This window comes from Erythrolamprus reginae, chromosome 6 (assembly GCF_031021105.1).
Source record: "Erythrolamprus reginae isolate rEryReg1 chromosome 6, rEryReg1.hap1, whole genome shotgun sequence".
Taxonomy (NCBI): Eukaryota; Metazoa; Chordata; class Lepidosauria; order Squamata; family Dipsadidae; genus Erythrolamprus; species Erythrolamprus reginae.
This window is the reverse complement of record NC_091955.1, coordinates 1,646,939-1,674,169: the sequence shown is the minus strand read 5'-3', so window position 1 is coordinate 1,674,169 and position 27,231 is coordinate 1,646,939. Positions and strand designations below refer to the sequence as shown.

The 27,231-nt window shown below is 42.6% G+C and overlaps 1 protein-coding gene across 4 annotated transcripts in view; it reads right to left on the bottom strand.

The window, feature by feature from the left end:
• FRMD4A (FERM domain containing 4A) overlaps positions 1 to 27,231 on the bottom strand; it is a 263,028-nt gene that overhangs the window by 75,070 nt on the left and 160,727 nt on the right. For all 4 annotated transcript variants that reach the window (XM_070755051.1, XM_070755049.1, XM_070755050.1 and 1 more), the window contains exons 4-7: positions 22,897 to 22,989; positions 19,913 to 19,997; positions 12,532 to 12,588; positions 9,937 to 9,959 (exon numbers count right to left, since the gene is read on the bottom strand). In XM_070755051.1, the coding sequence (XP_070611152.1) occupies positions 9,937 to 9,959; positions 12,532 to 12,588; positions 19,913 to 19,997; positions 22,897 to 22,989 (258 nt within the window). The remainder of the gene's footprint in view (positions 1 to 9,936; positions 9,960 to 12,531; positions 12,589 to 19,912; positions 19,998 to 22,896; positions 22,990 to 27,231) is intronic.

Here is a 27,231-nt window from a genome sequence, read left to right as displayed (position 1 = left end):
ATGTTTCTATCCCATCGGCCAGCTTCATAAACCAGGTATAAAGTATTAGAAGCAAGAAACAAGGTGCACTGAAGGGTTAACATACCCAGATTACTATGGGGCTCCTATACCCGTGGGGCCCAGGGCCAAGTCCCATCAATTGCATTAAGATAGCCCTGCTCTCTTTAGCCTCTTTATTCTAGAATTGCTGGGATATATTTTATCATTGGCTCGAAAAAAGATCAAATTCATAGAAACATAGAAGATTGATGGCAGAAAAAGACCTCGTGGTCCATCTCGTCTGCCCTTATACTATTTCCTGTATTTTATCTTAGGATGGATAGATGTTTATCCCAGGCATGTTTCAATTCAGTGACTGTGGATTGACCAACCACGTCTGCTGGAAGTTTGTTCCAAGCATTCGCCCAAATTCTTTTTAAAATCATTAATATGTAAAAGAAATTTACCTGGTGTTAAAGTAAATTGTATAAAAGAGATGAAGGTATTTATAATAATTAAGACTATCCTGTTATCTTGCTTTCTTTTTTATAATTCAACTACTGTACTATCAATAGTTAGCAATATATGTCAAATATATGTTACTAAGTTATCTACAATAGGCTGCTGAGAATGTATCTAGTTAATATCACTATACAGATCTGTCTCACACTTGCCCGCTTCCTATTACGTTTTTTAACTTTATGTGTTTGTAATGTCTTTGTATATTTGTCTATATATGTAAATAAAAATAAAATTTATTTTTTTTTAAAAAGAAAACACAGCCCTGCCAAGAACCTCAACTGATCCAGGAACATTGGTTCCGTATTGAAGAGGTGCAGGGTCGATTGTCTTGCTCAATTTTGCTTGTAGCCACAGCCTTAGCTACGGTTCTTTTACGGAGGACGTAAAGCATCTGGGTAGACAAGTCGTTCTTTGTTTTCCAGATGGAAGAATTCAGCTCCCAGCCTCCGTTGCCAAGGAAGGATTTTTTGGTAATTTGCCCAAAGACAATAGGAAATCGCGTGGGAATCGAGACGTGGTCCTTCCCAGAGTATAAAATATTTCCAGAGCAGAATTTCCTCTGACTAACACAATTTTTTCAATAACACCAAGACGTTTCCCCCCCCCCCTGAAATCAATTTCCGCTAGTAAAAAATTATGGATCACAGTTACGGTATATGCCATTCTTGCAAAAATCTTTTAACATAGAAACATAGAAGACTGACGGCAGAAAAAGACCTCCTGGTCCATCTAGTCTGCCCTTATACTATTTCCTGTATTTTATCTTACAATGGATATATGTTTATCCCAGGCATGTTTAAATTCAGTTACTGTGGATTTACCAACCACGTCTGCTGGAAGTTTGTTCCAAGCATCTACGACTCTTTCAGTCCAATAATATTTTCTCACGCGGCTTCTGATCTTTTCCCCAACTCACCTCAGATTGTGTCCCCTTGTTCTTGTGTTCACTTTCCTATTAAAAACACTTCCCTCCTGAACCTTATTTAACCCTTGAACATATTTAAATGCTTCTATCATGTCCCTTAACCTTTTGAGGAAAGGAAATCTGGGTTCGCAGGAATTTTTATTTTTATTTTTGGCTGAATTGCAACCAAGCTGGAAATAATCTGGACTAGCACCTAAAAAATTAAACGAAGGCGTGGTGTACAGCTATTATTTGGAACAGAGGAGTGAAGCCATTAGGTACGGGAAGAAAAAATATCGCCTTCTCTTTCAGCCTTTTGGTTTCATTTTTTTTTAACTTCTTTTATGTCAACAAGGGTTTATATTCATATATTAAAATGTAAACAGTGCAATATTTATATATTGCAAAAGAAGCTGTTTGGAGTTGCCACCCATAACTTTTGAAGCTCTAGGCGGCTCACAGGATTAAGCACTCGCAGGATTAAGTGGGGCTTTGAAACTGAAACCTTGGTGAGGTCACCCATACTTAACTGAGTCAGCCGTGTGTAGCCGCAGCCAAAAAAGCTGATACAATCCCCACCCGGGATACTGCAAATAATTTTGGTCCCCATATTATAAAAAAAGATGTTGAGACTGGAAAAAAGTCCAGAGAAGAGCAACTAAGACCATCAAAGGCCTGGAGACCAAAACATAAGAAGAACAGTTGCTGGAGCTGGGCGTGGCCAGCCGAAAGAAAATAAGAATCAGGGGTGGCATGAAAGCAGCCTTCCAGTATTTGGGGGGCTGCCACAAAGAAGACGGGGTCAACTTATTCTCCAAAGCACCTGAGCGCAGGACAGGAAGCAACGGATGGAAACTAATCAGGGAGAGAAGCAAGTTGGAATTAAGAAGAAATTTCCTAACAGTGAGGGCAGTTAACCAGTGGAACAGCTTGCCACCAGAAATCGTAGGCACTCCATCACTGGAGGATTTTAAGAAGAGACTGGACAGTCATTTGTCTGAAATGGTACAGGATCTCCTGCTTGGGCAGGGGGCTGCACTAGAAGACCTCTAAGATTCCATCCAACTATTCTATTCTATTCTTCTTCCTCTTCTCTTTTCTACTCTGTTCTCTTCTCTTCTATTGTTATTCTTCTCTTCTCTTCTATTTTCTACTCTGTTCTACTCTACTGTATTCTATTCTATTGTTATTATTCTATTCTCTACTCTGTTCTACTCTATTGTTATTTTTTATTCTATTCTATTATATTATATTCTGTTATTATTCTATTCTATTCTCTACTCTGTTATACTCTACTCTAGTCTATTGTTAATTTTTATTCTATTCTATTCTGTTCTATTCTATTGTTATTATTCTATTTTATTCTCTACTCTGTTCTACTCTATTCTCTTCCTAATTCTAATTCTACTCTCTGTTTATTGCTAAGAATTGTTGCATCTTATCACTGCCCAATTCTGGCCGTCATAGATGGTCTCCGCATCTTCCTCCTAGATGCCAATTGTGGTCTGGAGGAGTTTGCCCAACGTTATAAAACCTTCTTCAGATATATTAGTGATAAGAAGAAGAAAAACTGCGGCATCACGAAGCTTAGTACCGGGAAAAATACATGCATTAATGGGAATAAGGAGATCGCTGACCATTTCAATAGCTACTTCTGTTCAGTTTTCTCAAAAGACACTTTACAAAATAATACTATAGAGGGATATAGCATTGCTTCCAGCTGTACGGATTCAGCTCCAGTGATCTTAGAAGCCGATGTCTTAGAAGAACTTGAACAATTAAAGATAAATAAGGCAATGGGTCCAGATGGCATCCACCCCAGAGTTCTTAAAGAACTCAGATCTGTCATTGCTACCCCCCTGACAGATTTGTTTAACCAATCCTTGTTAACAGGAGATGTTCCTGAGGATTGGAGAATGGCAAGTGTTGTGCCTATCCACAAGAAGGGCAGTAGAGAAGAAGCTGGTAACTACAGGCCAGTTAGCTTGACATCAGTTGTCGTTAAAATGATGGAGACTCTACTGAAAAAGAGGATAAATCAGCACCTAAAAAACAATAACTTATTGGACCCAAATCAGCATGGCTTTACTGAAGGCAAATCATGTCAGACTAATCTCATTGATTTCTTTGACTATGTCACAAAGGTGTTGGATGAAGGTGGTGCCGTGGATATTGCCTACCTGGACTTCAGCAAAGCCTTTGATACGGTTCCACATAAAGAGCTAATAGATAAATTAGTGAAGATTGGACTTAATCCCTGGATAGTTCAATGGATTTGCAGCTGGCTGAAGCATAGACACCAGAGGGTTGTTGTGAATGGGAAGTATTCTGAGCAGAGTCAGGTTACAAGCGGTGTGCCACAAGGATCTGTTCTGGGTCCTATTCTTTTTAATATGTTTGTGAGTGACATAGGGGAAGGTCTGGTAGGGAAGGTTTGCCTATTTGCCGATGACTCTAAAGTGTGCAATAGGGTTGATATTCCTGGAGGCGTCGGCAATATGGTAAATGATTTAGCTTTACTAGATAAATGGTCAAAGCAATGGAAACTGCAGTTTAATGTTTCCAAATGTAAAATAATGCACTTGGGGAAAAGGAATCCTCAATCTGACTATTGTATTGGCAGTTCTGTGTTAGCAAAAACTTCAGAGGAGAAGGATTTAGGCGTAGTGATTTCTGACAGTCTCAAAATGGGTGAACAGTGCAGTCAGGCAGTAGGGAAAGCAAGTAGGATGCTTGGCTGCATAGCTAGAGGTATAACAAGCAGGAAGAGGGAGATTATGATCCCGCTATATAGAATGCTGGTGAGACCACATTTGGAATACTGTGTTCAGTTCTGGAGACCTCACCTACAAAAAGATATTGACAAAATTGAACGGGTCCAAAGACGGGCTACAAGAATGGTGGAAGGTCTTAAGCATAAAACGTATCAGGAAAGACTTCATGAACTCAATCTGTATAGTCTGGAGGACAGAAGGAAAAGGGGGGACATGATCGAAACATTTAAATATATTAAAGGGTTAAATAAGGTCCAGGAGGGAAGTGTTTTTAATAGGAAAGTGAACACAAGAACAAGGGGACACAATCTGAAGTTAGTTGGGGGAAAGATCAAAAGCAACATGAGAAAATATTATTTTACTGAAAGAGTAGTAGATCCTTGGAACAAACTTCCAGCAGACGTGGTAGATAAATCCACAGTAACTGAATTTAAACATGCCTGGGATAAACATATATCCATCCTAAGATAAAATACAGAAAATAGTATAAGGGCAGACTAGATGGACCATGGGGTCTTTTTCTGCCGTCAGACTTCTATGTTTCTATGTTTCTATGTTATGCGATTGTGGTCATTGAGGACCCAAAATGCCCAGACGGTCTCAGTTTAGGAAAGGCTTCAATGCAGATGAGGCCTGCTGCAGGTGCTTTCTGAATTTATGAAACATATACAAGACAAAAAAGCTTGTTAGATACGGTCGAGGAAGACAGCAAAACATGACCATTTCGGAAGGTCCACTGAGTCCCCATATGTCACCTTCCCCCCAACCTGGTCCTCTTCATATATTCTGGATTTCATTCCCAGGGAATGAAGTAGGTTGAGATCTAACTCTGGTGTTCACCAAGTGGGACAAGGCAGGGTGGTTGGATAAGAAGGTTGCAGTGATGGGCTGCCAAAATTTTTACTGCTGCGCGGTGGCCGTGGCTTATAGTGTGGGTGTTGCTTGTTGTCCATGTGACCCAGTAGGAGTGGCTTGACAATCAAGTGACTGGGGGGGTGGCTTAAAGGTCATGTGACCGGGTGGGAGTGGCTTACCAACCAAGATAAGTTTTCCAATAGGTGCGTGGACTCTTTCAGTGGATGAAGTCACATTATTTCAATAGCCACAAAAAGGACAAATTATAGGCAGGATTATTGGTTGAGGAGCACAGTCACATTTTAATGTTTTGCACTGAACCCACATGGTTCAGTAAGATAACCGATTAGGCAAGTAGCTCAATTTTCTTTCATTGGTATAAAACTTCCGTTCTAGATAATAATTAAAATGATTAAAGCACTTATGGGTAAAAACATACTATATTTAATTATTTCCTAATTTAAAAGTAGTTAAGGATCAGACTAAGGTACTAAAGAAGGAAGGGCAATAAAAAAACCTATGAAGTATTCAATAAATAGGGCATAAACCTACTACCCCCACTGTGTGGTTTCCATGTCTAAATCAAGAGAAGAAATGAAGGCAGCCTCCCAATTTCCAGAGAGGGTTAGAAGCTTGCAAAATCAGGGACATTCACTCCAAGCCATGATGGCATCCTATGACTTACGTAATTAGCAGCTGCACCATATGATCTGATCTGGCATCGCGGCTTCCCTGCCCAGGAACTAGAAATGCAATACTGTACTCAACACCACGGCTATTATGCTGCAACAAGGGAGGCTATGGGTTGGCAGCACCCTTAATTCAACCACAAGCACTGGTTTTTTTTAAAAAAACTGGAAGTTCAGAAAATGACTACCTTTAGATTTTCCTGACGTAAAAAATAAAATAAAATAAAATTGCTTAATGGCAAATTATATCCCATCTGTTTTTTCCCTCCTGCCTGGATGTCCCCATTTCTCAGCTAAGTTCTCATTTCCATCAAATTTCTTGATGAAAAAGATAAATGGTTAAACGATGGGGATGTTGTTTTGGGAGTCTCCTTTGTCACTTTGGTCTGCATTTATCGGCATTCAACCCATTCACCTATAGTGATATACCGTATGTGAATATCGTATGTGAATTGTCTGTCTGTCTGTCTGTCCGTCAGTATTTCACTTGGAAGACATATTCTCTTTTGTTTTAACTCTATCACTCCTCCCCTCTTTGAATGGTAAATGCTTAAGGAGATAGAATTTTTAAAAAGTATCTTTATTAATCATATTCATTTTGCAAACAGTATGGAAAATTACCTGAGAGTATTTCTATCCTTAGAAGAAAAAAAGAAATGTGATTCCCCCCCCTCGAAACAAGCCAAAATTACCAAAAAACACACATTGCAAAAAAAGAGAAAAAGACTTGTGTCATCCGCTTACAGTGGCTATTTCTTCAAAGCAAAACCTGTCGCAAGACACATTCTTTGGGTGAAGAATTTGCTATTGAGCAAAGTTACTCAATCTTTCTAATCATAGGTGTAGGGCTTTCTCTGGAATTCATGGAATGGACACACATTTCATCACTTCTTCTTTTCTTTTTTGGTTTTGACAAAGAGGTCAGCACTGGAGGAGATGGCTAGATAAGGTCATTAACACACATAAATTTGGGCAGATTTCAAATGGCAATGGATGGGGGGGTGGGCTGAGGTTTGTGGTTCAAGGATCATGAAGAGTTGGCCACTGGGCACATAGAGGACATGTGCAGAAGCAAAGAAATATTGGGGAAAAAATGCATACATGGTTATAAATGCATGCTACAATGTCCTTCCTGTCAATGACCACCACAACACACGAGCACACAACAAATACAAACTTAAAGTAAACTACTCTAAACTCGAGTGCAGGAGATACAACTTCAGTAACCGAGTAGTTGATGCATGGAACTCACTACCTGACTCTGTAGTATCATCACCTAACCCCCAAAACTTTACCTTTAGACCGTCCACCCTTGACCTCTCCCGATTCCTAAGAGGTCAGTAAGGGGTGTGCATAAGTGCACCAGAGTGTCTTCCATCCCCTCTCCTAAAGTTTCTCTTTTACTAGCATCATGGATAAGACGGAGTGGCTGTGGGTCCTGCCTCCCAAGGACAATTCTATCTGTCCGTCCATCACCCTGGGGGGGAATCATTGACCCCTCCGGAGAGGATCTGCAACTTGGGCGTCCTCCTCGATCCACAGCTCACATTAGAGAACCATCTTTCAGCTGTGGCGAGGGGGGCGTTTGCCCAGGTTCGCCTGGTGCACCAGTTGCGGCCCTATCTGGACTGGGAGTCATTGCTCACAGTCACTCATGCCCTCATCACCTCGAGGTTCGACTACTGTAATGCTCTCTACATGGGGCTACCTTTGAAAAGTGTTCGGAAACTTCAGATCGTGCAGAATGCAGCTGCGAGAGCAGTCATGGGCTTCCCCAGGTATGCCCATGTTACACCAACACTCCGCAGTCTGCATTGGTTGCCGATCAATTTCCGGTCAAAATTCAAAGTGTTGGTTATGACCTATAAAGCCCTTCATGGCACCGGACCAGATTATCTCCGAGACCGCCTTCTGCTGCACGAATCCCAGCGACCGATTAGGTCCCACAGAGTTGGCCTTCTCCGGGTCCTGTCGACTAAACAATGTCGTTTGGCGGGTCCCAGGGGAAGAGCCTTCTCTGTGGCGGCCCCATCCCTCTGGAACCAGCTCCCCCCTGAGATTAGAACTGCCCCCACCCTCCTTGCCTTCCGCAAACTCCTTAAGACCCACCTCTGCCGTCAGGCATGGGGGAACTGAAATATCTTCCCCAGGCCTATACTGTTCATGTATGGTATGTTTGCGTGCATGTTTTTAAACTATGGGTTTTTAGCTTTCTAATTATTGAATTTGTATTATATATTGTTTTCTGTTACTGTTGTGAGCCGCCCCGAGTCTGCGGAGAGGGGCGGCATACAAATTTAATAAATAAATAAATAAATAAGTAAGTAAATATAAACATTGTTATATCTTTGTATACCACAATACATACTTGACAAAACAAACAAACAAATATTAAGCATTGTCTATACATCCTCACTTAGATTGCCTCTATACTACTAATCTTGTTTTAGTTTTCTTATCCAACCAATTGTACAATTTCTCCCAGGTTTTGTAGATACCTGTTTCTTCCTTCTCCTCTATTCGCACACTTAGCCTATTCATCTCTGCAGATTCCAATATTAAATATTAATTAAATCTCTCTCTCTCTTTCCTTGAGTAATTCTCTTGCACAAGGCCCTGAGCCTTCTCTAGAAAAACACAGACAGCAATAATCCCGTCGCTGCCATTAATCAACATTTGCAGGTGATTTCTTCTGGCTTCTCAATCAAACCCTCTTATTAGTGACTCAGCAGAAGCCTGGAGGTTTTGGGGTTGGGAAACGGAAGCAAGAACAGGCTTGTCCTAAATTTAGGATTTAGGGTTTCGCAAGCGGCGTCAGGCTTGAAAAGGGAAGTGTCAGGAAACTTCCTACACCGAAGCGTGCCTGATTTACAAGGGGAATCCTCCACGGCACATTTAGCGACTGTTCAAATTTACGGCAGCATGGGGAAAAAAGCCCTAAGTCTTTGCAGGTTTTTTTCATTGCTCTACTTGCTCAGAATTTTTCTTTCCAGCCCTAACCAGGTCACAGTGTCCCGGGGTCACACGATCCCCTTTTGCAACCTTCTTCATCATCATCCTCTTTTAACGACCCCCATAATCCCTTGCTGTGTGGAATCTGAGCTAGCAGAGTGTTTTACTGGCCCACTGCTCTTCCCTGTCGCCAATGAGGAGTTTTGTTCAGCAGATAATAATAATATAATTTATTAGATTTGTATGCTGCCTCTCTCTGAAGACTGAGAAGATATATATTCTCAGTGTGCCTAGAGAGAGAAATATCTGCCTAATTCCTCTATTATTTAACAGACTGAAACCTTGCCCCATACATTATCCTATTCTAAGTTTATTATTTTTAATCATTTCTATATACAGTACACAGTTCTTTATTTTGGGTATATGCTGCTCATCTAATGCTATCTCCTCAAAACCTAGTTGAAATTTCATAGCCAATGCTAATCAAGGGCTCTAAATTCCTTATTATTTAACGTTACGAGTGCCGACATTGGAGTGATTGGAGCCGGGGGGGGGGGGGCGAGGGGGGGGGAGAGAACAAACAGTCCCCTCATTTCACCGGGATGGACGTTCTCTTCTTTGTAATTAATTTACATCCAAATGCCAAAAATACCTTTAAACCTAATTATAATCACGGTTTGGCCATGATTTTGAAACAACTGTACCAACGGTCTGAACAACCACGCCTGGTTGAGAGGAGCCATTTATTTTGAAATACCTTCACCATCTACGGGAGTAGTTTGTAATAGCTTTTTAAAAAAATGTATTGCATCATTTATTTATATTTTTTGAAATCATCGCAGTTGACCTTGTACTTTTCTGAATCATTTTTTTGTTGTGATTTCAAAAAATGTAGATAGTTTTCTGTAGCAGGTATAGTTTCCAGAGAGCAGCATCATTATTAGAAGGTATAGGAAATAATTAAGAAAACAGGAATCTCCATATGAGAAATAACGTAATAACAAAAATGCTTCTATATCAGACACTTCATGTGACAGAACAAAACTAAGCTTATTTTTGGAATCAGCACATCCAACACCATAAAATCGACATATTAATTTTACTGATGATTTTTGTGTGTGTTGAGCAGTGTATTTAGAGAGTGTGAGCCTTTCCCACGCAAGTTTGTACATTTTTCTGTATGAAAAACACGTTTTTGGAACTGAATAGCCGCCTCGTTTTGCAGAGTAGAGTACGTGAAAAATAGCCATGCAAAACTTACCTTGAAAAATCTCCTTTGGCTTCCTACAAAATGATAAAGGAACAAAAAAAAAGAGAGAAGATGCAAATATTACTTATAATAACCTATTAAATTAGGAAGCAAATCCACATTTCCATCTTCAAGTATCCAAAAAATGTTTTATAACTCTGTCGGGAAATGATTTCAAGGCCAAGATATGACATCACCTTGAGAGTTCAGTCCAGATTTATTCCTCCTTTCCAATTTATTTGTTATTTATTTGTTATTTATTTATTAATAATTGGATTTGTATGGACTCGGGGCAGCTCAAAACATATCAAAACAGTATACAATATACATATCTGAAAATCCAATTAATAGAACTAAAAAACTTTTAAAAATTTATTTATTATTATCCCTACTTATTCCTATTTATTGAGCCCAGATTTTTTCCTACTTATTGCTACTTCCTTATTCCTATCGATTCCTCGTTGCAATCGATAGGAATAATTAACTGAAGTCTTCTTTTTAAAATAAAAATAAAGAAAAGGATGATAGCTAAAGGAAAAGGATGAGATTTCTACCACATGGTGTAGAAATCCTGGCAGGGAGGTACCCACAATAATAAAACCTAGACTTGGAAATACATTTATTAAAATGCAAATATCTTTATTAGCCTTCTCACTAAGGAGAATCAATTAAAAAGTGCAGAGATGGTTCTGATAACATGGCAGCTGTAGCACAGCCTTGCGATTCTAGAAAAAGGTGAGGTTATTTATAAGGCGGTTAAGAAAACATTCTGTGCCGGGTCTCTTTTCTTAAGAAAATGTGATTTTTTAAAAATGAAAATGAATATAATACAATACATTGGACTATACAGTGGTGCCTCTACTTACGAACTTCATTTGTTCTGTGACCAGGTTCTTAAGTAGAAAACTTTGTAAGCAGCAGCAATTTTTCCCATAGGAATCAATGGAAAAGCAAATAATGCATTGGATTGGGGAAACCACAGGGAGGGTGGAGGCCCTGTTTCCTCCCAGGAGATTCCTAGAGAGGCCCCACGGAGGCTTCTCCCTGCCTTTTCTGGCCCTGTTTCCTCCCAGGAGATTCAGATTCCTAGAGAGGCCCCACGGAGGCTTCTCCCTGCCTTTTCTGGCCCTGTTTCCTCCCAGGAGATTCAGATTCCTAGAGAGGCCCCACGGAGGCTTCTCCCTGCCTTTTCTGGTTATAGTTTTGGAGGCTCAGGTTTGTAAGTGGAAAATGGTTCTTGAGAAGGCAAAAAAATCTCAAACACCCAGTTCCTCTCTAGAAAAGTTCGTAAGTAGAGGCATTCTTAGGTAGAGGTACCACTGTACTCTGTTTCTACGTTTATTTATTGTATTTACATGTCACTCATTCCAAAAGGACTCAAAGTGGAATAAATAATTATGGAAAGATAAATTACAGTGATTAGTTAAACGAGTTTAGTTGTTGGATTAATTAGGTTGTGAAGACCAGATGACAAAACTAGAATTTTTTTATTGGAAGTGGTGTTACTTCTTTTTTAGCATTTTATTCTATGTATGTAGAATAAAAGAATGTTATAAATTTTAATACCGAGAAATATGTAAATTCTCCCCTCTTCCTTTCCGTGTCTTCACTGCTTCAGCAGTTATGCTTTGGAGTAGACTTAAGTACTGTTACTGTGTTTTAAATTAATTGATTGTTACGCTCAGAGGATATGTTTGTGGATGTCTGGAGTAGAATTTACAACTGGTGTTTGTTAATTCCACTTAATTGGCAATCAATTAACCAGCCGTATAATGGCAGGGAAAAAACCCAGTTATTTTATAACCCCCCTTGGGGCTAACCATCTTCCTTCCTGCTAATTATATCACGGGGTTGATTATTAACTTGCTAGAACAATATATATATATATATTTATGAGAGTCGGTGGAAGGAAGGAATATACCGCCCTGGATTTGATTGTATAATGGCCCCAAAATGAAATGGAATTATGATGCTATCTGCCCATCGGTTTAAGAGAGATAGAAAATTAGGATCGGTAGAGAATTAAGCATCACATAGTAGGGTTGGCGAACCTTTTTGGCACCATGTGCCAAAATGGGGTGGTGGTACATCAGTGCTGGGCTGTACCTTCCCTTTCCCTTGACCCCCAACAAATGGGACCCAAGGGAACCCTGCCTGCTTCAACCAACATAGAGGTGGCACATGGACATCCCTTTCAATCGCCACCTGTGATACACTTGGCATCCATGAATCTGTCTCATCCTGCCCTGAAGCTCTCTAGGCTGACAGCTGTCACGACCTCTTCTGGAAGGGAATCCCATCAACCAAGGACCCTCTGGGTGGAGAAATATTTCCCTTCATTTATCCTCACTTTCTTACCTATGAGCTTTAGGGAGGGGCCCCTCGTCCGAGTATTGTGTGATAAAGAATTTTTTCTCTATTCACCTTTTCTATCCCATGCATGATTTTATACAGTTCGATCAAATCTTGTGCCGACGGCCTTGGAGGGCACACCAGTAGGGCCAAAGACACTAACGGCCGACGGCTCACGTGCCATCCCAGCCGTATGGCATCAATATTCACATTTCCTTCTTTCAGCAAAACAACAGCCACGTCTACACAACTTACCTGTAGGATGTATGCAGCCAACTCAAACACTACTTCGCTGTCAACCTCAATCAGCTCCTTTTGGGAAAAAAAGAAATATGAGAATGAAGAAAATAAGTAATTTTCTTATATAATAATTTAATAATAATATAAGTATTATATTATTCTTATATAAGTATTTAATAATAATAATAATAATAATAATAATGATAATAATAATAATATACATCTCTTTATTTAATATCTTACAATACCGCAGTGACGGGCTGCCAAAGTTTTTACTGCCTCACTGTGGGCATGGCTTATTGTGTGGGTGTGGCTTGATTGTCATGTGACTATGTAGGAGTGGCTTGCCAGCCATGTGATCAGGTGGGAGTGGCTTGACAATCATGTGACTGAGGGGGGTGGCTTACCAACCAAGATACATTTTCAAATAGGTGCTTGGACTCTTTCAGTAGATTAAATCACATTATTTGAACAGCCACAAAAAGGACAAATGATAGACGGCATTATTTGTTGAGGAGCACAGTCACATTTGAAGGTTTTGTCCTGAACTTACAAGGTTCCGTAGGATAACAGATTAGGCAAGTAGCTCAATTTTCTTTCAATTGCTATAAAAGTTCAGCTCTTGATAATGATTAAAAGGACTAAAGCATTTATGGGTAAAAACAGAGTATTTAATTATTTCCTCTTTTAAAAGTAATTAAGGATCATGCTACCCTATTTCCCCAAAAATAAGACGTTCCCCGAAAGTAAGGCATGTCAGAGGTTTTGCAGAATTTGCTAATACAGTGATACCTCATCTTACAAACGCCTCGTCATACAAACTTTTCGAGATACAAACCCGGGGTTTAAGATTTTTTTGCCTCTTCTTACAAACTATTTTCACCTTACAAACCCACCGCCACCACTGGGATGCCCCGCCTCCGGACTTCCATTCCCAGCGAAGCACCCGGTGTTGCGCTGCTAGGATTCCCCTGAGGCTCCCCTCCATGGGAAACCCCACCTCCGGACTTCTGTATTTTTGCGATGCTGCAAGGGAATCCTAGCATCACAAAAATAGGCACTTCGCTGGCAATGGAAGTCCGGAGGTGGGGTTTCCCAGCGAGGAGAGCCTCAGTGAAATCGCAGCATCGCAAAAACACAGAGGTCCGGAGGTGGGATTTCGAGGACTTCAGTGTTTTGTGATGCTGCGATTTCACTGATGCTCCCTTTGCTGGGAAACCCCACTTCCTTACTTCCGTTGCCAGTGAAGTGCTCGTTTTTGCGATGCTGGGATTCCCCTGCTGGGATTCCCCTGCAGCATTGCAAAAACACGGAAGTCCGGAGGTGGGGTTTCCCATGGAGGGGAGCCTCAGGGGAATCCCAGCAGCACAAAAACGGGTGCTTCGGCTGGCAAAAGAGGTGAATTTTGGGCTTGCACACATTAATCGCTTTTCCATTGATTCCTATGGGAAACATTGTTTCGTCTTACAAACTTTTCACCTTAAGAACCTTGTCCCAGAACCAATTAAGTTTGTAAGACAAGGTATCACTGTATAAGGCACCCCCCAAAATAAGGCGTAGTCAAGTTTACATACGGTACGGTGGAAAAACATACGGTGCCATTCAAAGCTGTTCATAGCGGTACCGTAATAATGTGGCGTCCCCTGCTGGCCCCTTCCATCGCTTTGTACCGTCCAGTACAGCAGACACAGTCTGCTGCTGTCTCACCGCCATTACAGTCTCCACTCCAGTGCGTAGACTGTAGCTCCTCTGGTGGCCGAAGGCTGCAATGGCGGGAGTATACTGTTGTGCCATATAAGTGCCGTCGTTTGTGTGGGTGGGTGCCATACTGACAGGTACTGTACCGTAATCAGTGTACCGTACGGTATACACTTTCTTTGGGGGTGTCAGCTTTTCTGCCTGTGAATTTGTCTTATTTGAGAAATATAAGGCACCCCCCGAAAATAAGACGTAGCACAACTTTTGGAGCAAAAATTAATATAAGACAGTGTCTTATTTTCGGGGAAACACGGTAAGTTACCAGAGAAGGAAGGACAATAAAAAGAAATATTAAGTATTCAATAAATAGTGCATAAACTTACTATCCCCACTGCGTCCACCCCCCGGGTGGGGGCAAGTAGCCCATTACTCCAATAAAGCCGCCAAAGCACTTTAGAGTAACGAGAAAGATATTTTATTCATTTATCTAGTCTGGGTTCCCACCAAGGGTTTCGGGCGTGCAAACTGTTTGCTGAACGATATAAGTAGTAGGGACCTAAGATTCCGAGTCTCTGCTGCTACTCCTAAATATTTTCTCTGCTATTTTTGGAACGGCCTGGACTGCGGTTTATCGTCCCGAAGGTTTCCTGTGGTTGACCATCGTTCTTTCTCGCGGATTTCTAAAAATAGCTCCAGTACATGACGGGTAGAAATTGTAAGAGCAGAAGAAGTATGTTCAGTCAAGCTTCTTCAGAAGGTCCAGGATTTCTGCTGGGTTTCTGCTTCCTTTCATCTTTCCTTTCCTTTTCCTTTCCTCTTTTCTTTTCTCTTCCTTTCTTCCCTTCCCTTTCCTCCCTTCCTTTCCTCTTTTCTTTTCATTTCTTTCCTTTCCTCTTTTCTTTTTCCTTTCTTTCCTTCCCTTTCCTTTCATCTTTCCTTTCCTCTTTTCTTTCTTTTTCCTTTCCTCCCTTCCTTTCCTTTCCTCTTTTCTTTTCTCTTCCTTTCTTCCCTTCCCTTTCTTCCTTTCCTTTCCTCTTTTCTTTTCATTTCTTTCCTTTCCTCTTTTCTTTTTCCTTTCTTCCCTTCCCTTTCCACTCTGCTCCACTCTACTCTTCCTCTTCCTATTTCATTCCTGTCTTCTGCACAAAATGGTTCCTTGTTTGAAGAGCAATGGAAGGTCCATCTCCAGAGTTGTATTCACTTCCCTACCGTTCCGCAAATGTGAGCTTGTGCTCATTCACACATGTGCAAAAGCCTTCTGCATATGCGCCCAGCGTCAAAAAATGGAAACATGCTTAGGTCAGGTCGAGTGGGCTGGGCCTCCTGCACTCACCCGCACGCCCGGTCTGGATAGAACCAGCTGAATAAGCCCCCCCTGGGGTCCATCTCCAGATGAATGGAGGGGGAGAGATGAGGACGGGGAGGGCAAAGAGTGACAACGCAACGTGGAGTCCATGACGTGATGGATGTGGGCGCATCAGGGACCGGGACACCGGTAGCAATTTAGGGCAGTGGCTGTACGAGGGTTGCGCCATATCAGTTGTGACACTCGCTTTTCAAGAGACACCCAGGAGGAGGTGTGTATCCACCTTGACACGTCACAATGAAAGCCTCCCTTGTACACACAACAACATTCCAGGCAAGTAGGTAGGTTGGGTTGCAACATGACATCCCATCACTTCTCACACTGGTTCGGTTCTGCAACCCAACAAGACCGACACAGACTTCAGAGGAGAATCAGAACTGCAGAAGAAACCATGGCTGCCAGCCTGCCTTCCATTGAGGACTGAGTCAAAAAGAGGGCAGGGAAAATATTGACTGACCCCTCGCATCCTGGACATAAACTGTTCCAACTTCTACCCACAAAAAATCACTACAGAGCATTGCATGCCAAGACAACTAGACACAAGAACAGTTTCTTCCCAAACACTATCACCTGCATTGATTCACTTAACAACCGAGTTACTAGTTTAAAACCTGCATTGATTCACTTAACAACCGAGTTACTAGTTTAAAACCTGCAATGATTCACTTAACAACCTAGTTACTAGTTTAAAACCTGCATTGATTCACTTAACAACCTAGTTACTAACCTAATACCTGTAGTGATTCACATAACAACCAAGTTACTAGCTTAACCCCTACAGTGATTCACATAACAACCAAGTTACTAGCTTAACCCCTACAGTGATTCACTTAACAACTGAATTACTAATTTAACCCCTGCAGTGATTCACTTAACAACCAAGTTACTAACTTAACACTTGCAATGATTCACTTAACAACTTATTCACTTAAACAACAGAAATTTTGGGTTGTCTTGTGGTTATAAGTCGAGGGGTATCTGTAATTGATTTTTTTTAAAATTATTTTCTCCTTCATTAGTTGCATAACTGGGTGGGACACATTCCAATTAATTCAGGAAAAGCACTTCCCTTGAATATTTCGCTAACCTTTCCTACTTGAAACTTTAAATGTATACAGAAAGGAAGGGGGGCAGGGAATCATAAAACACGACATCAAAATTTAGACAACTGCAATTGATCTTATGAAGAAACCTGCAGGGAGAGACCAAAAAAACCGACAAGGTTGGTTGGGAACCTACAGGTGAAGGTTTGCACTTTAGAAAAAAAAAAAGTGTTGCACAACCGAAACCCATTTTAAAACCTGTCAGCTGCCCTCTTGCCCTTTTCACCCTCCCAATCATGGATGACTTCGCAGGGCGTTAAAATGAAAGGACACACCTCAAAAGTCACTTGCCGTAAAATTTGCTCTGTGCAAAGGAGGACGAAGTGAACTTTTGTCCTGTGGAAAGAGTTTCCTGCTATATTAAAAGCCACGGGATTAAAACACACCTGAAGCCTTCGACCAAACTTCACTGCGGTTAAGCAGGTGGGTTAACACCCTTCTCCACGCCACAAAGGTGGTTCCTTTATTTATTTATTAGTACAGTTCTTCTGCCTGAAATAGTTCTTACTCAGGGTGTACAAATGAATTGCAGAAGGGGGAGATTAAAGGAAGAGTGTATTTTTAACGCTGAGAGCGAGAGGAGACCATGACTTGAGATTTTATTAGTGGTTACTCAGAAAGAAAATTTGTAAAAAATGTGGTTTTGGAGAGGAAGGTTGGGATTTCCTTGTCCAAAACTACTTACGTAAAGTGCTACTAACAGAACCTGCTGGCTGGGGGATTCTGGGAGCTGAAGTCCACTCATCTTCAAGGGGCTGAGTTGAAGGAGCCCAACCGTAGAGGTCCATGGGAAGGATTTGATAGAAACATGGAAAGATAGAAGATTGACGGCAGAAAAAAGACCTCCTGGTCCATCCAGTCTGCCCTGATACTATTTCCTGTATTTTATCTTAGGATGGATCTATCTTTATCCCAGGCAGGTTTAAATTCAGTGACTGTGGACTTACTAACCACGTCTGCTGGAAGTTTATTCCAAGCATCTACTATTCTTTCAGTTAAATCATATTTTCTCACGTTGCTCCTGATCTTTCCCCCAACTAACCTCAGATTGTGCCCCCTTGTTCTTGGGTTCACTTTCCTCTTAAAAACACTTCCCTCCTGAACCTTATTTAACCCTTGAACATACTGTATTTAAATATTTTGATTGTGTCCCCCTTTCCCTTCTGTTCTCCAGACTAGACAGATGGAGTTCATGGAGTCTTTCCTGATAAGTTTTATGCTTAAGACCTTCCACCATTTTTATAGCCCATCTTTGGACCCCTTCAATTTTATCCATCTCCTTTTGTAGGTGAGGTCTCCAGAACTGGACACGGTGTTATTCCAAATGGGGTCTCACCAGCACTCTCTACAGCAGGGTCACAATCTCCCTCTTCCTGCTTGTTCTACCTCTAGCTATGCAGCCAAGCATTCAACTCGCTTTTTCTACCGCCTGACCGCCCTGTTCACCCATTTGGAGACTGTCGGAAATCACAACCCCTAAATCCTTCTCTTTTGAAGTTTTTGCTAACACAGAGCTCTCTGGACTGTACTGGTTTGAACTGGGATTTCTGGTTTACGATTCTAGGTTCTTAGGGGACTACCGACTCCAGAATCCCTGCTAGAAGATGATGCTAATTGAAACTTAAAAGAGAGGGTTTTCGGGTTTATTTATGAAGTCAGGACTTGGTTTTTTAATTAACTGCATTTGTGATGGTTCCTTAGCTAGCGAACAATTCCTTTCCAAAGTACTACCCCGATTCCAATGGCTTTACAATCCATCTGGGGTTGCAACGACTGATTGATCACAATTGGCTTCTGGGCAACCCTAGCCAAGATCAGCTCTTTGCTGCCACCTGCTGGTTTCCCCCCAAAGGTAGCTGCATGCAGCCTGAATCCAAGACTAGAGAGAGAGCTCACATTCGGCAATTCATAAATTCTAATTAAATGCGTCAGCCGGTTAGCGCCACTCACACCGGCAATTCAATTATCCTTTGTTGTAGCTGTGTCAAAACACGCTAGATTAAGCCACGATTAGGCATTCTTAATTTAACATGTGTTGGGAGCCTCTTGTATTAAAGTCATCTCAAAATCAAATCAAATTAATCTTCATTATGGTCATAACACAGCAGGGCACAACTGACCGGTTTTGACACAATTTATTTTTCTTTTTTTCAAGGTTAGCGTATTTTGTGAATCCTGTCACTTTATTAGTCAAGAGGAGAGGTCTGCAGTGAGTGGCATCAAGCTGGCCACACCCACCCTGTCAGCCATGCTCAGTGAGTAGTGTCAAGTTGGCCACACCCACCCAAGTCATTGAGTGGCATCAAGCTAGCCACGCCCAGTGAGTAGCGTCAAATTGGCCACTCCCATCCAGTCAGCCACACCCAGTGAGTGGCATAAAACTAAGAACGCCCTGTGAGTAGCATCAAGTTGGCCACACCCACCAAGTCAGCCACGCCCAGTGAGTGGCATAAATCTGACCACACCCATCCAGTCAATCATGTCCACTGATATCAAGTTGGCCACACCCACCCAGTCAGCCACGCCCAGTGAGTGGCATCAAACTAGCCACGCCCAGTGAGTAGCGTCAAATTGGCCACACCCACCAAGTCAGCCACGCCCAGTGAGTGGCATAAATCTGACCACACCCATCCAGTCAATCATGTCCACTGATATCAAGTTGGCCACACCCACCCAGTCAGCCACGCCCAGTGAGTGGCATCAAACTAGCCACGCCCTGTGAGTAGCATCAAGTTGGCCACACCCACCAAGTCAGCCATGCCCAGTGAGTGGTGTTAAATTGGCCACACCCACCCAATCAGCCACGCCCAGTGAGTGGCATAAAACTAAGCACTCCCTGTGAGTAGCGTCAAGTTGGCCACACCCATCCAGATAGCCACGCCCGGTGGGTGGCATAAATCTGGCCACACCCATCCAATCAGTCATGTCCACTGATAATGTCAAGTTGGCCACACCCACAGTCAGCCACGCCCAGTGAGTGGCCTCAAACTAGCCACGCCCAGTGAGTAGTGTCAAGGTCGCCACACCCACCCAATCAGCCACGCCCAGTGAGTAGTGTCAAGTTGGCCACACCCACCCAGTCACGCCCCCCCCAGAGGTCAACCACAGCTCTGATGCGACCCTCAATGAAAACCGGAGTTTGTCACTGCCGATCTAGCAGGAATTGACCAAGTTCGAGCTCAACCGTTGCAACCAAAGGGAGGAAGAAGATGGGAAACCCAGGACTTGCCTTATAAATGCAGGACTTGGCATTGAGGAAGAAGAGTTCGATGGTGGCGTTATCCTTCAGGTAAGAGATGCTCTCAATGTAGAACCTGGGAAACGAAACAGACAAGCGAAATCAGCTCAGCAAAGAAAGACGGTGCATAAATAAATGCAGGCGCCTGGATTCAATTTGTGTTGATCAGGATGCGAGCGAAAAAAGCAGAGCCTCCAGGGCTGAAGGGGAAAATAATTCCCTTTTCTTTCTCCACCGATTGTGTTATGACTCTTGGGGAGATTTGTGGGGCCCCGAAGACGCCATCGTTCAGCCCGGCTGATAGGAAAGGCATCAGGGCTTGTTTTATTTCGCAGACGGATTGATAGCGCCATAAATATTTGAGGCTGGGCTTGTTTACTTTCCCCCCCAGCCGTAGTCCCTCAGGATTTTGCACTGCTGGGTGGCCTCCAGACAAAGGATGGCTCCTAACCAGAGAAAGAAATACAGTGGTGCCTCTACTGACAAACTTAATTCGTTCCGTGAGCAGGTTCTTAAGTAGAAAAGTTTGTAAGAAGAAGCAATTTTTCCCATAGGAATCAATGTAAAAGCAAATAATGTGTACGATTGGGGAAACCACAGGGAGGGTGGAGGCCCTGTTTCCTCCCAGGAGATTCCTAGAGAGGCCCCACGGAGGCTTCTCCCTGCCTTTTCTGGCCCTATTTCCCCCCAGGAGATTCCTAGAGAGGCCCCACGGAGGCTTCTCCCTGCCTTTTCTGGCTCTATTTTCCCCCAGGAGATTCCTCGAGAGGCCCCACGGAGGCTTCTCCCTGCCGTTTCTGGCCCTATTTCCCCCCAGGAGATTCCTAGAGAGGCCCCACGGAGGCTTCTCCCTGCCTTTTCTGGCCCTATTTTCCCCCAGGAGATTCCTAGAGAGGCCCCACGGAGGCTTCTCCCTGCCTTTTCTGGCCCTATTTCCCCCCAGGAGATTCCTAGAGAGGCCCCACGGAGGCTTCTCCCCACCTTTTCCGGTTACAAAAACTAAGGTGCGTCTTATACTCTGGTGCATCTTATATTCTGAAAAATGTAGTATATGGATGCTAAGTGAAACAAAGAAAACAAAAATGAAGTGAAACAAAAATGGTGGAAGGTCTGAAGCACCAAACTGACCAGGAAAGAAGACTTCATGGACTCAATCTGTAGAGTCTGGAGGACAGAAGGAAAAGGGGGGACATGATCGAAACATTTAAATATGTCAAAGGGTTAAATAAGGTCCAGGAGGGAAGTGTTCTTAATGGGAAAGTGAACCCAAGAACAAGGGGACACAATCTGAGGTTAGTTGGGGGAAAGATCAGAAGCAACGTGAGAAAATATGATATGACTGAAAGGGTCGTAGATGCTGGGAATAAACTTCCAGCAGACGTGGTTGGTCAATCCACAGGAAGTGAATTTAAACCTGCCTGGGATAAACATAGATCCATCCCAAGATAAAATACAGGAAATAGGATAAGGGCAGACGAGAGGGACCAGGAGGTCTTTTTCTGCCATCAATGCTTCTGAGAAACAGCAGAGGGCAGTGTTGCTCTTCTTAAAAATTCTGAGACTTTTGAAAAAAAAATCTGATTTCTAGAAATAAAGGCCAGGAAATGATTGCAAGAATTAAGAAAAGAAAAAGAGAAAAAGAAATCGGTCTAACAGTCTCTTCTCTCCCCCTTCTTTCTCACTAGCCTTTAAAAAACGTTAGTGTAACATAGAGCTGGGGAGGCGCAGTGGTTAGAGTAAAGCACTACAGGCCACTTCCGCTAAACTGCCAGCTGTAGTTCAGCAGTTCAAATCTCACTGACTCCAGGTTGACTCAGCCTTCCGTCCTTCCGAGGGGGTCAAATGAGGACCCAGAGGGTTGGGGGCAAGAGGCTGGCTCTGTAAACTGCCTAGAGAGGGCTGTAAGCGGTATATAAGTCTAAATGCTATTGCTATTCCTTCCTTCCCTCCTTCCTCCCTTCTTTTTCTTTCTTTCTCTTTCTTTCCCTCCCTCTCCCTCTTTTACATTGAATATTTTTTTGGGTTTTTTTAACGTCTATTTTCCCGTTTATAAAGTTCGCTGTAATAATTCCATATTCTTAACATCCTCTTGAAAATGAGTATCATCATTCTCATCCTCCAACTGTTGAATCCACTTTCTTCATTTTTTCTTTCTTAATTTTATATGCAAGCTATCCTGGTGAATTTGCTTGTTCGGAAAAAATTGTTTTGCTATTTTAATACTTTTTGCTATTTGAACGGTTTTGGTTCTGTTGTTATTCTTTTATGCTGTTATTCACCCTTCCTTCCTTTCACTCCATCCCTCCGCCTTTCCTTTCACTCCCTCCCTTCTCCTTCCCCCTTCCTTCCTTCCTTCCCTTCCTTCTTTCCCTTCCTTCCTTCCTTTCACTCCCTCCATCCTCCTTTTTTCCTTCCTTCCTTCCACTCCCTCCTTTCTTTCTTTTCCTCCCTCCCTCCTTCCTTTCACTCCCTCCATCCTCCTTTTTTCCTTCCTTCCTTCCTTTCCTTCCTTCCTACCTTCCTTCCCTTCCTTCCTACCTTCCCTTCCTTCCTTCCTTCCACTCCCTCCCTCCCTCCTTTCTTTCTTTCCCTCCCTCCCTCCCTCCTTTCTTTCCCTCCCTCCCTCCTTCCCTCCCTGTTCTCTCTTGGCCACCTCAACGCATTGTCATTTCTTTTCCTTTTTCTCTCCTTTACTCTGTCTTAGGACTCATTTCTGTGGTTGTGTCTATTCTCACTTTCACACTGGTGATTAAACTGGGGACTTTCCAAATCTTTGGAAATCTTTCCAAACCGGGGATTTTTTTTAAAAAACAAAACCTTCACCTCCGTCTCTATACAAAAGGGATAAAAAGCGTGTGGTGACTTTGTGATGAGTGTCTGAATCCTAGTTGGTGGTCAGCCTCTCAGGCCTCAGAGCAGCAGATGAAATAAGATACACAGAAAGAAGACTTGACCAAAAAAAACCTTATCCTCACCTGACACAGAAGTATAAAACAACCAATCCAGATTTTTTGGGGAAATCATGTTCCAGCACTCGGCGGTCCAGCTGAAGCCAGTTCAAATGGCCCCTGGTTAAACGAGAGAGAGAGACAGAGAGATAGAGATAGATGATAGATAGATAGAAAGAAAGAAAGATAGAGAGATAGAGAGAAAGAAATTGAGATAGAAATAGATAGATAGATAGAAATAGAGATAGATAGATAGATAGATAGATAGATAGAGAAATAGATAGAGAAATAGATAGAGAAATAGAAATAGATAGATAATGATAGAAAGAAAAAGAGATAGAGATAGAGATAGAGAGAGAGAGAGAGAGAGAGAGAGAGAGAGAGAGAGAGAGAGAGAGAGAGAGAGAGAGGATGATTAGAACAATCATTTTTTTGGCCTTGCATTGCATTGACCAAAGTCACCTTTTAGGGAAAGATGAATAGCATAAAACAGGCATAGAATTTAAACCAGAAACTTTTCCGTTAGGAATATTTAGAACAAAAATAGACAAACGCCTCCAATATCTCACATTACACATTTTAACAGCCGCCAGAATTCTCTATGCACAATTCTGGAAAACAGACATAATCCCTACAAACGCTATGAAAATAACAAAAATTATTAGATGTGCAAAATGACAATGCAATTGCAGGATAAAGAGGACAACGAATTCTATAAAATTTGAATTTGTCTTTGTTCCAAATGCTCTCAGGGTACATAAGAGAAAAGAGACATTTGTCAAGAATCATGTGGGACAACACTTAATGATGATCATAGGGGTCAAATAAGCAATCAAGAAACAATCAATGTTAATATAAATCTTAAGAATACAAGCAACAAGTTACAGTCACACAGTCCTAAGTGGGAGGAAATGGGTGATAGGAATGAGGGGGAAAAACTGGTAGTAATAGTAGTGCAGACTTAGTAAATAGTTTGAGAGTATTGAGGGAATTATTTGTTTAGCAGAGGGATGGCGTTTGGGGAAAAACTGTTCTTGTGTCTAGTTGTCTTGATGTGCAGGGCTCTGTAGCGACATTTTGAGGGTAGGAGTTGAAACAGTTGATGCCCATGATGCGAGGAGTGTTGTTGTGTAATTATTGCTGTATGCTATATGTTGCTGTATACTAAATTATTGCTGTGTGCCAATTTATTGCTGTGTGCTACAGTAAGTATTGCTGTGTATTATGTGTTGCTGTGTGCTAGGTATTGCGGTGTGCTCTATTGTATACATTGTAAATAATATTTTTACTCTACTTATATTAGTCTGTGTTATTGGCTGAACAACCACCACTGCCACATATACAGTGGTGCCTCTACTTACGAACTGAATTCGTTCTGTGACCAGGTTCTTAAGTAGAAAAGTTTGTAAGAAGAAGCTATTTTTCCCATAGGAATCAATGTAAAAGCAAATAATGTGTGTGATTGGGGAAACCACAGGGAGGGTGGAGGCCCTGTTTCCTCCCAGGAGATTCCTAGAGAGGCCCCACAGAGGCTTCTCCCCTTTTTCGGCCCTGTTTCCTCCCAGGAGATTCCTAGAGAGGCCCCACGGAGGCTTCTCCCCTTTTTCGGCTCGGTTTCCTCCCAGGAGATTCCTAGAGAGGCCCCACGGAGGCTTCTCCCCTTTTTCGGCCCTGTTTCCTCCCAGGAGATTCCTAGAGAGGCCCCGCGGAGGCTTCTCCCCTTTTTCGGCTCTGTTTCCTCCCAGGAGATTCCTAGAGAGGCCCCGCGGAGGCTTCTCCCCTTTTTCGGCCCTGTTTCCTCCCAGGAGATTCCTAGAGAGGCCCCGCGGAGGCTTCTCCCCTTTTTCGGCCCTGTTTCCTCCCAGGAGATTCCTAGAGAGGCCCCGCGGAGGCTTCTCCACGCTTTTTCTGGTTATAGTTTTGGAGGCTCAGGTTTGTAAGTGGAAAATGGTTCTTGAGAAGAGGCAAAAAAAATCTCAAACACCCAGTTCTTATCTAGAAAAGTTCGCAAGTGGAGGCATTCTTAGGTAGAGGTACCACTGTACTCTGTTTTTACATTTAGGGTTCTAACATTGGTTACAAGCCCAGTGTGGAATGCTAACAAAGTTCAACCTGCCAAGGGAAGAACTGGAGACCGAGAAGGAGAAAATGATGAAGAGAAGAGAAGAGATAAGAACTGGGGGTCCTTCTTTCTCAGTCTCCTGACCACCCTCGGTGGGACGTGATAATTGAAAGCCTGTCAGTTTTATTTATTAAACACTGTTAATGTCAGGAGTTCTATACAAGGCCTGCAAGATTCCTCCCCAAGGTCTCAGACGTTTTTATTTGCCACCCGGTATGTCTGGAACAGCCCTGCAAATAAACTCCTGTCAAACTGGCTTTGGGAAAACACAGCTGCCACGCTCTTGCACGCTTGTTCACACTCAGAGTAAGCAGCAGTTACTACGGGCTGCGCCTGGAGACACTGACTGGGTGCCACTTCCTTTCCCGGAGCTGGAAATAGTGGTCGGTTTGCGGTGGAGGGGTAGGTGGGGTCTTGATTTTGGACGTCTCCAGGCCCTCCCGACCCCACCCTCAAAGGGACTTGGATCTTGCAAACAATGCTCCCACTTTGGCTGAAGAGGACAGTGATGTGTTTGCAGATATTGGGAGTTTTATATCATTTACAATCAATTTTACAATAATCTTGACAATTATGCTTTTAATGTAAAATATCAAGTGGGGGGAAATAACCACAGCTGAAACAAGATTGCAAAAGAAGGAGGATCTTTTTATAAGATCAACCCCCCCAAACAAATAATTTTTATAAATTATAAATATTATGAACAAATAATAAGAGAGAGGGGGGAATTGAGGGAGGGGGAGAGAGGAGGGGAAAAGACAAGAATGGAAGGAAGGAAGGAAGGAAGGAAGGGAGAGAGAGAGGAAGAGAGGGAAAGAGGGAGGGGGAGAGAGAGAGAGAGAGGGAAAGAGAAGGAGGGAGGGAGAAGGGGGGAAGAGAAAAAAGGAAGGAAGGGGAGAAAGAGAGAGAGGAGGAGAGGGAGGGAAGAAGAGAGAGGGGGGGAAGAGAGGGAAGTAGGTAGAGAGAGAGGAATAGAGGGAGGGGAGAAGAGAAGGATTAAATTTGTTCGTAACAAAGGGGGAATTTAGCAGATTTCACCGCACGGATATTAAAGTCTTAGCAGCTGGCCAGAGTCCCAGGAACAGCTAAATAGCAAATAATTACTAGAGTGCAGAAGGTTATTTATTGTCCACTTACAGAATTTGGCTGGAAGCCCAGAGCTCATCAATAAAGCCAAAAATGTCCTTTTAAAACACAACCCGAAAAACAGTAACGAAAACAAGATGTCTAATATGAACGAGGTTTTCTGCACTGGAGTGACGCATGACTTCATCTTAAATACCCTGAGGGCGTGGTTCAATAGCCAGCAGTGCTCCTCATGAGTAAACCTCGTCCTAAGTAACCACTCTTGCCTCCTAGAGGCCCTGTGCACCCTAGCATCCAGAAGAGGCTCCTCCCCTTCTCCTGAGTCACTCATCTCAGGAAGTGCAGAAGGCCCTGGTTGCTCTCCAGCCTCTGACACCACATCATCTTCGCTGTCGGTCTCGGGTGCCAGGAACAGAGAACACCGGTACAGTGTATGTGTCCTCTGGGTCCATTACTAACTCGCAAGATGTGAACGGGCCACAACAGGTAATTAGGAAGGTAAGCAGATCTAGTTGAGCCTGACACAGAACGTAGAATAGCAAGAGTTGGAAGGGACCTTGGAGGTCTTCTAGTCCAACCCCCTGCTCAAGTGGTGGACCCTCTACCATTTCAGATAAATGGTTGCCAACTCTCTTCTTAAAAACCTCCAGTGATGGAGTAACCACAACCTCTAAAGCCAAGCTATTCCCTTGGCTGACTGTTAGAAACATAGAAGATTGACGGCAGAAAAAGACCTCCTATCCCATCTAGTCTGCCCTTATACTATTCCCTGTATTTTATCTTAGGATGGATCTATGCTTATCCCAGGCATGTTTACATTCAGTTCCTGTGGATTTACCAACCACGTCTGTGGGAAGTTTGTTCCAAGCATCTACTCCTCTTTCAGTCAAGTAATATTTTCTCACGTTGCTTCTGATCTTTCCCCCAACTAACCTCAGATTGTGCTCCCTTGTTCTTGGGTTCACTTTCCTGTTAAAAACACTTCCCTCCTGAACATTATTTAACCCTTTAATATATTTAAATCTCCCTCTTCCTACTTGTTATATCTCTAGCTATGCAGCCAAGTTCCCACTGTTAGGAAGTTTCTCTTTAGTTCTAGTTGGAAGAACATTGTAGAAGATACTCTTGATGTTAGTACAGAGAAGCGCTTCTCT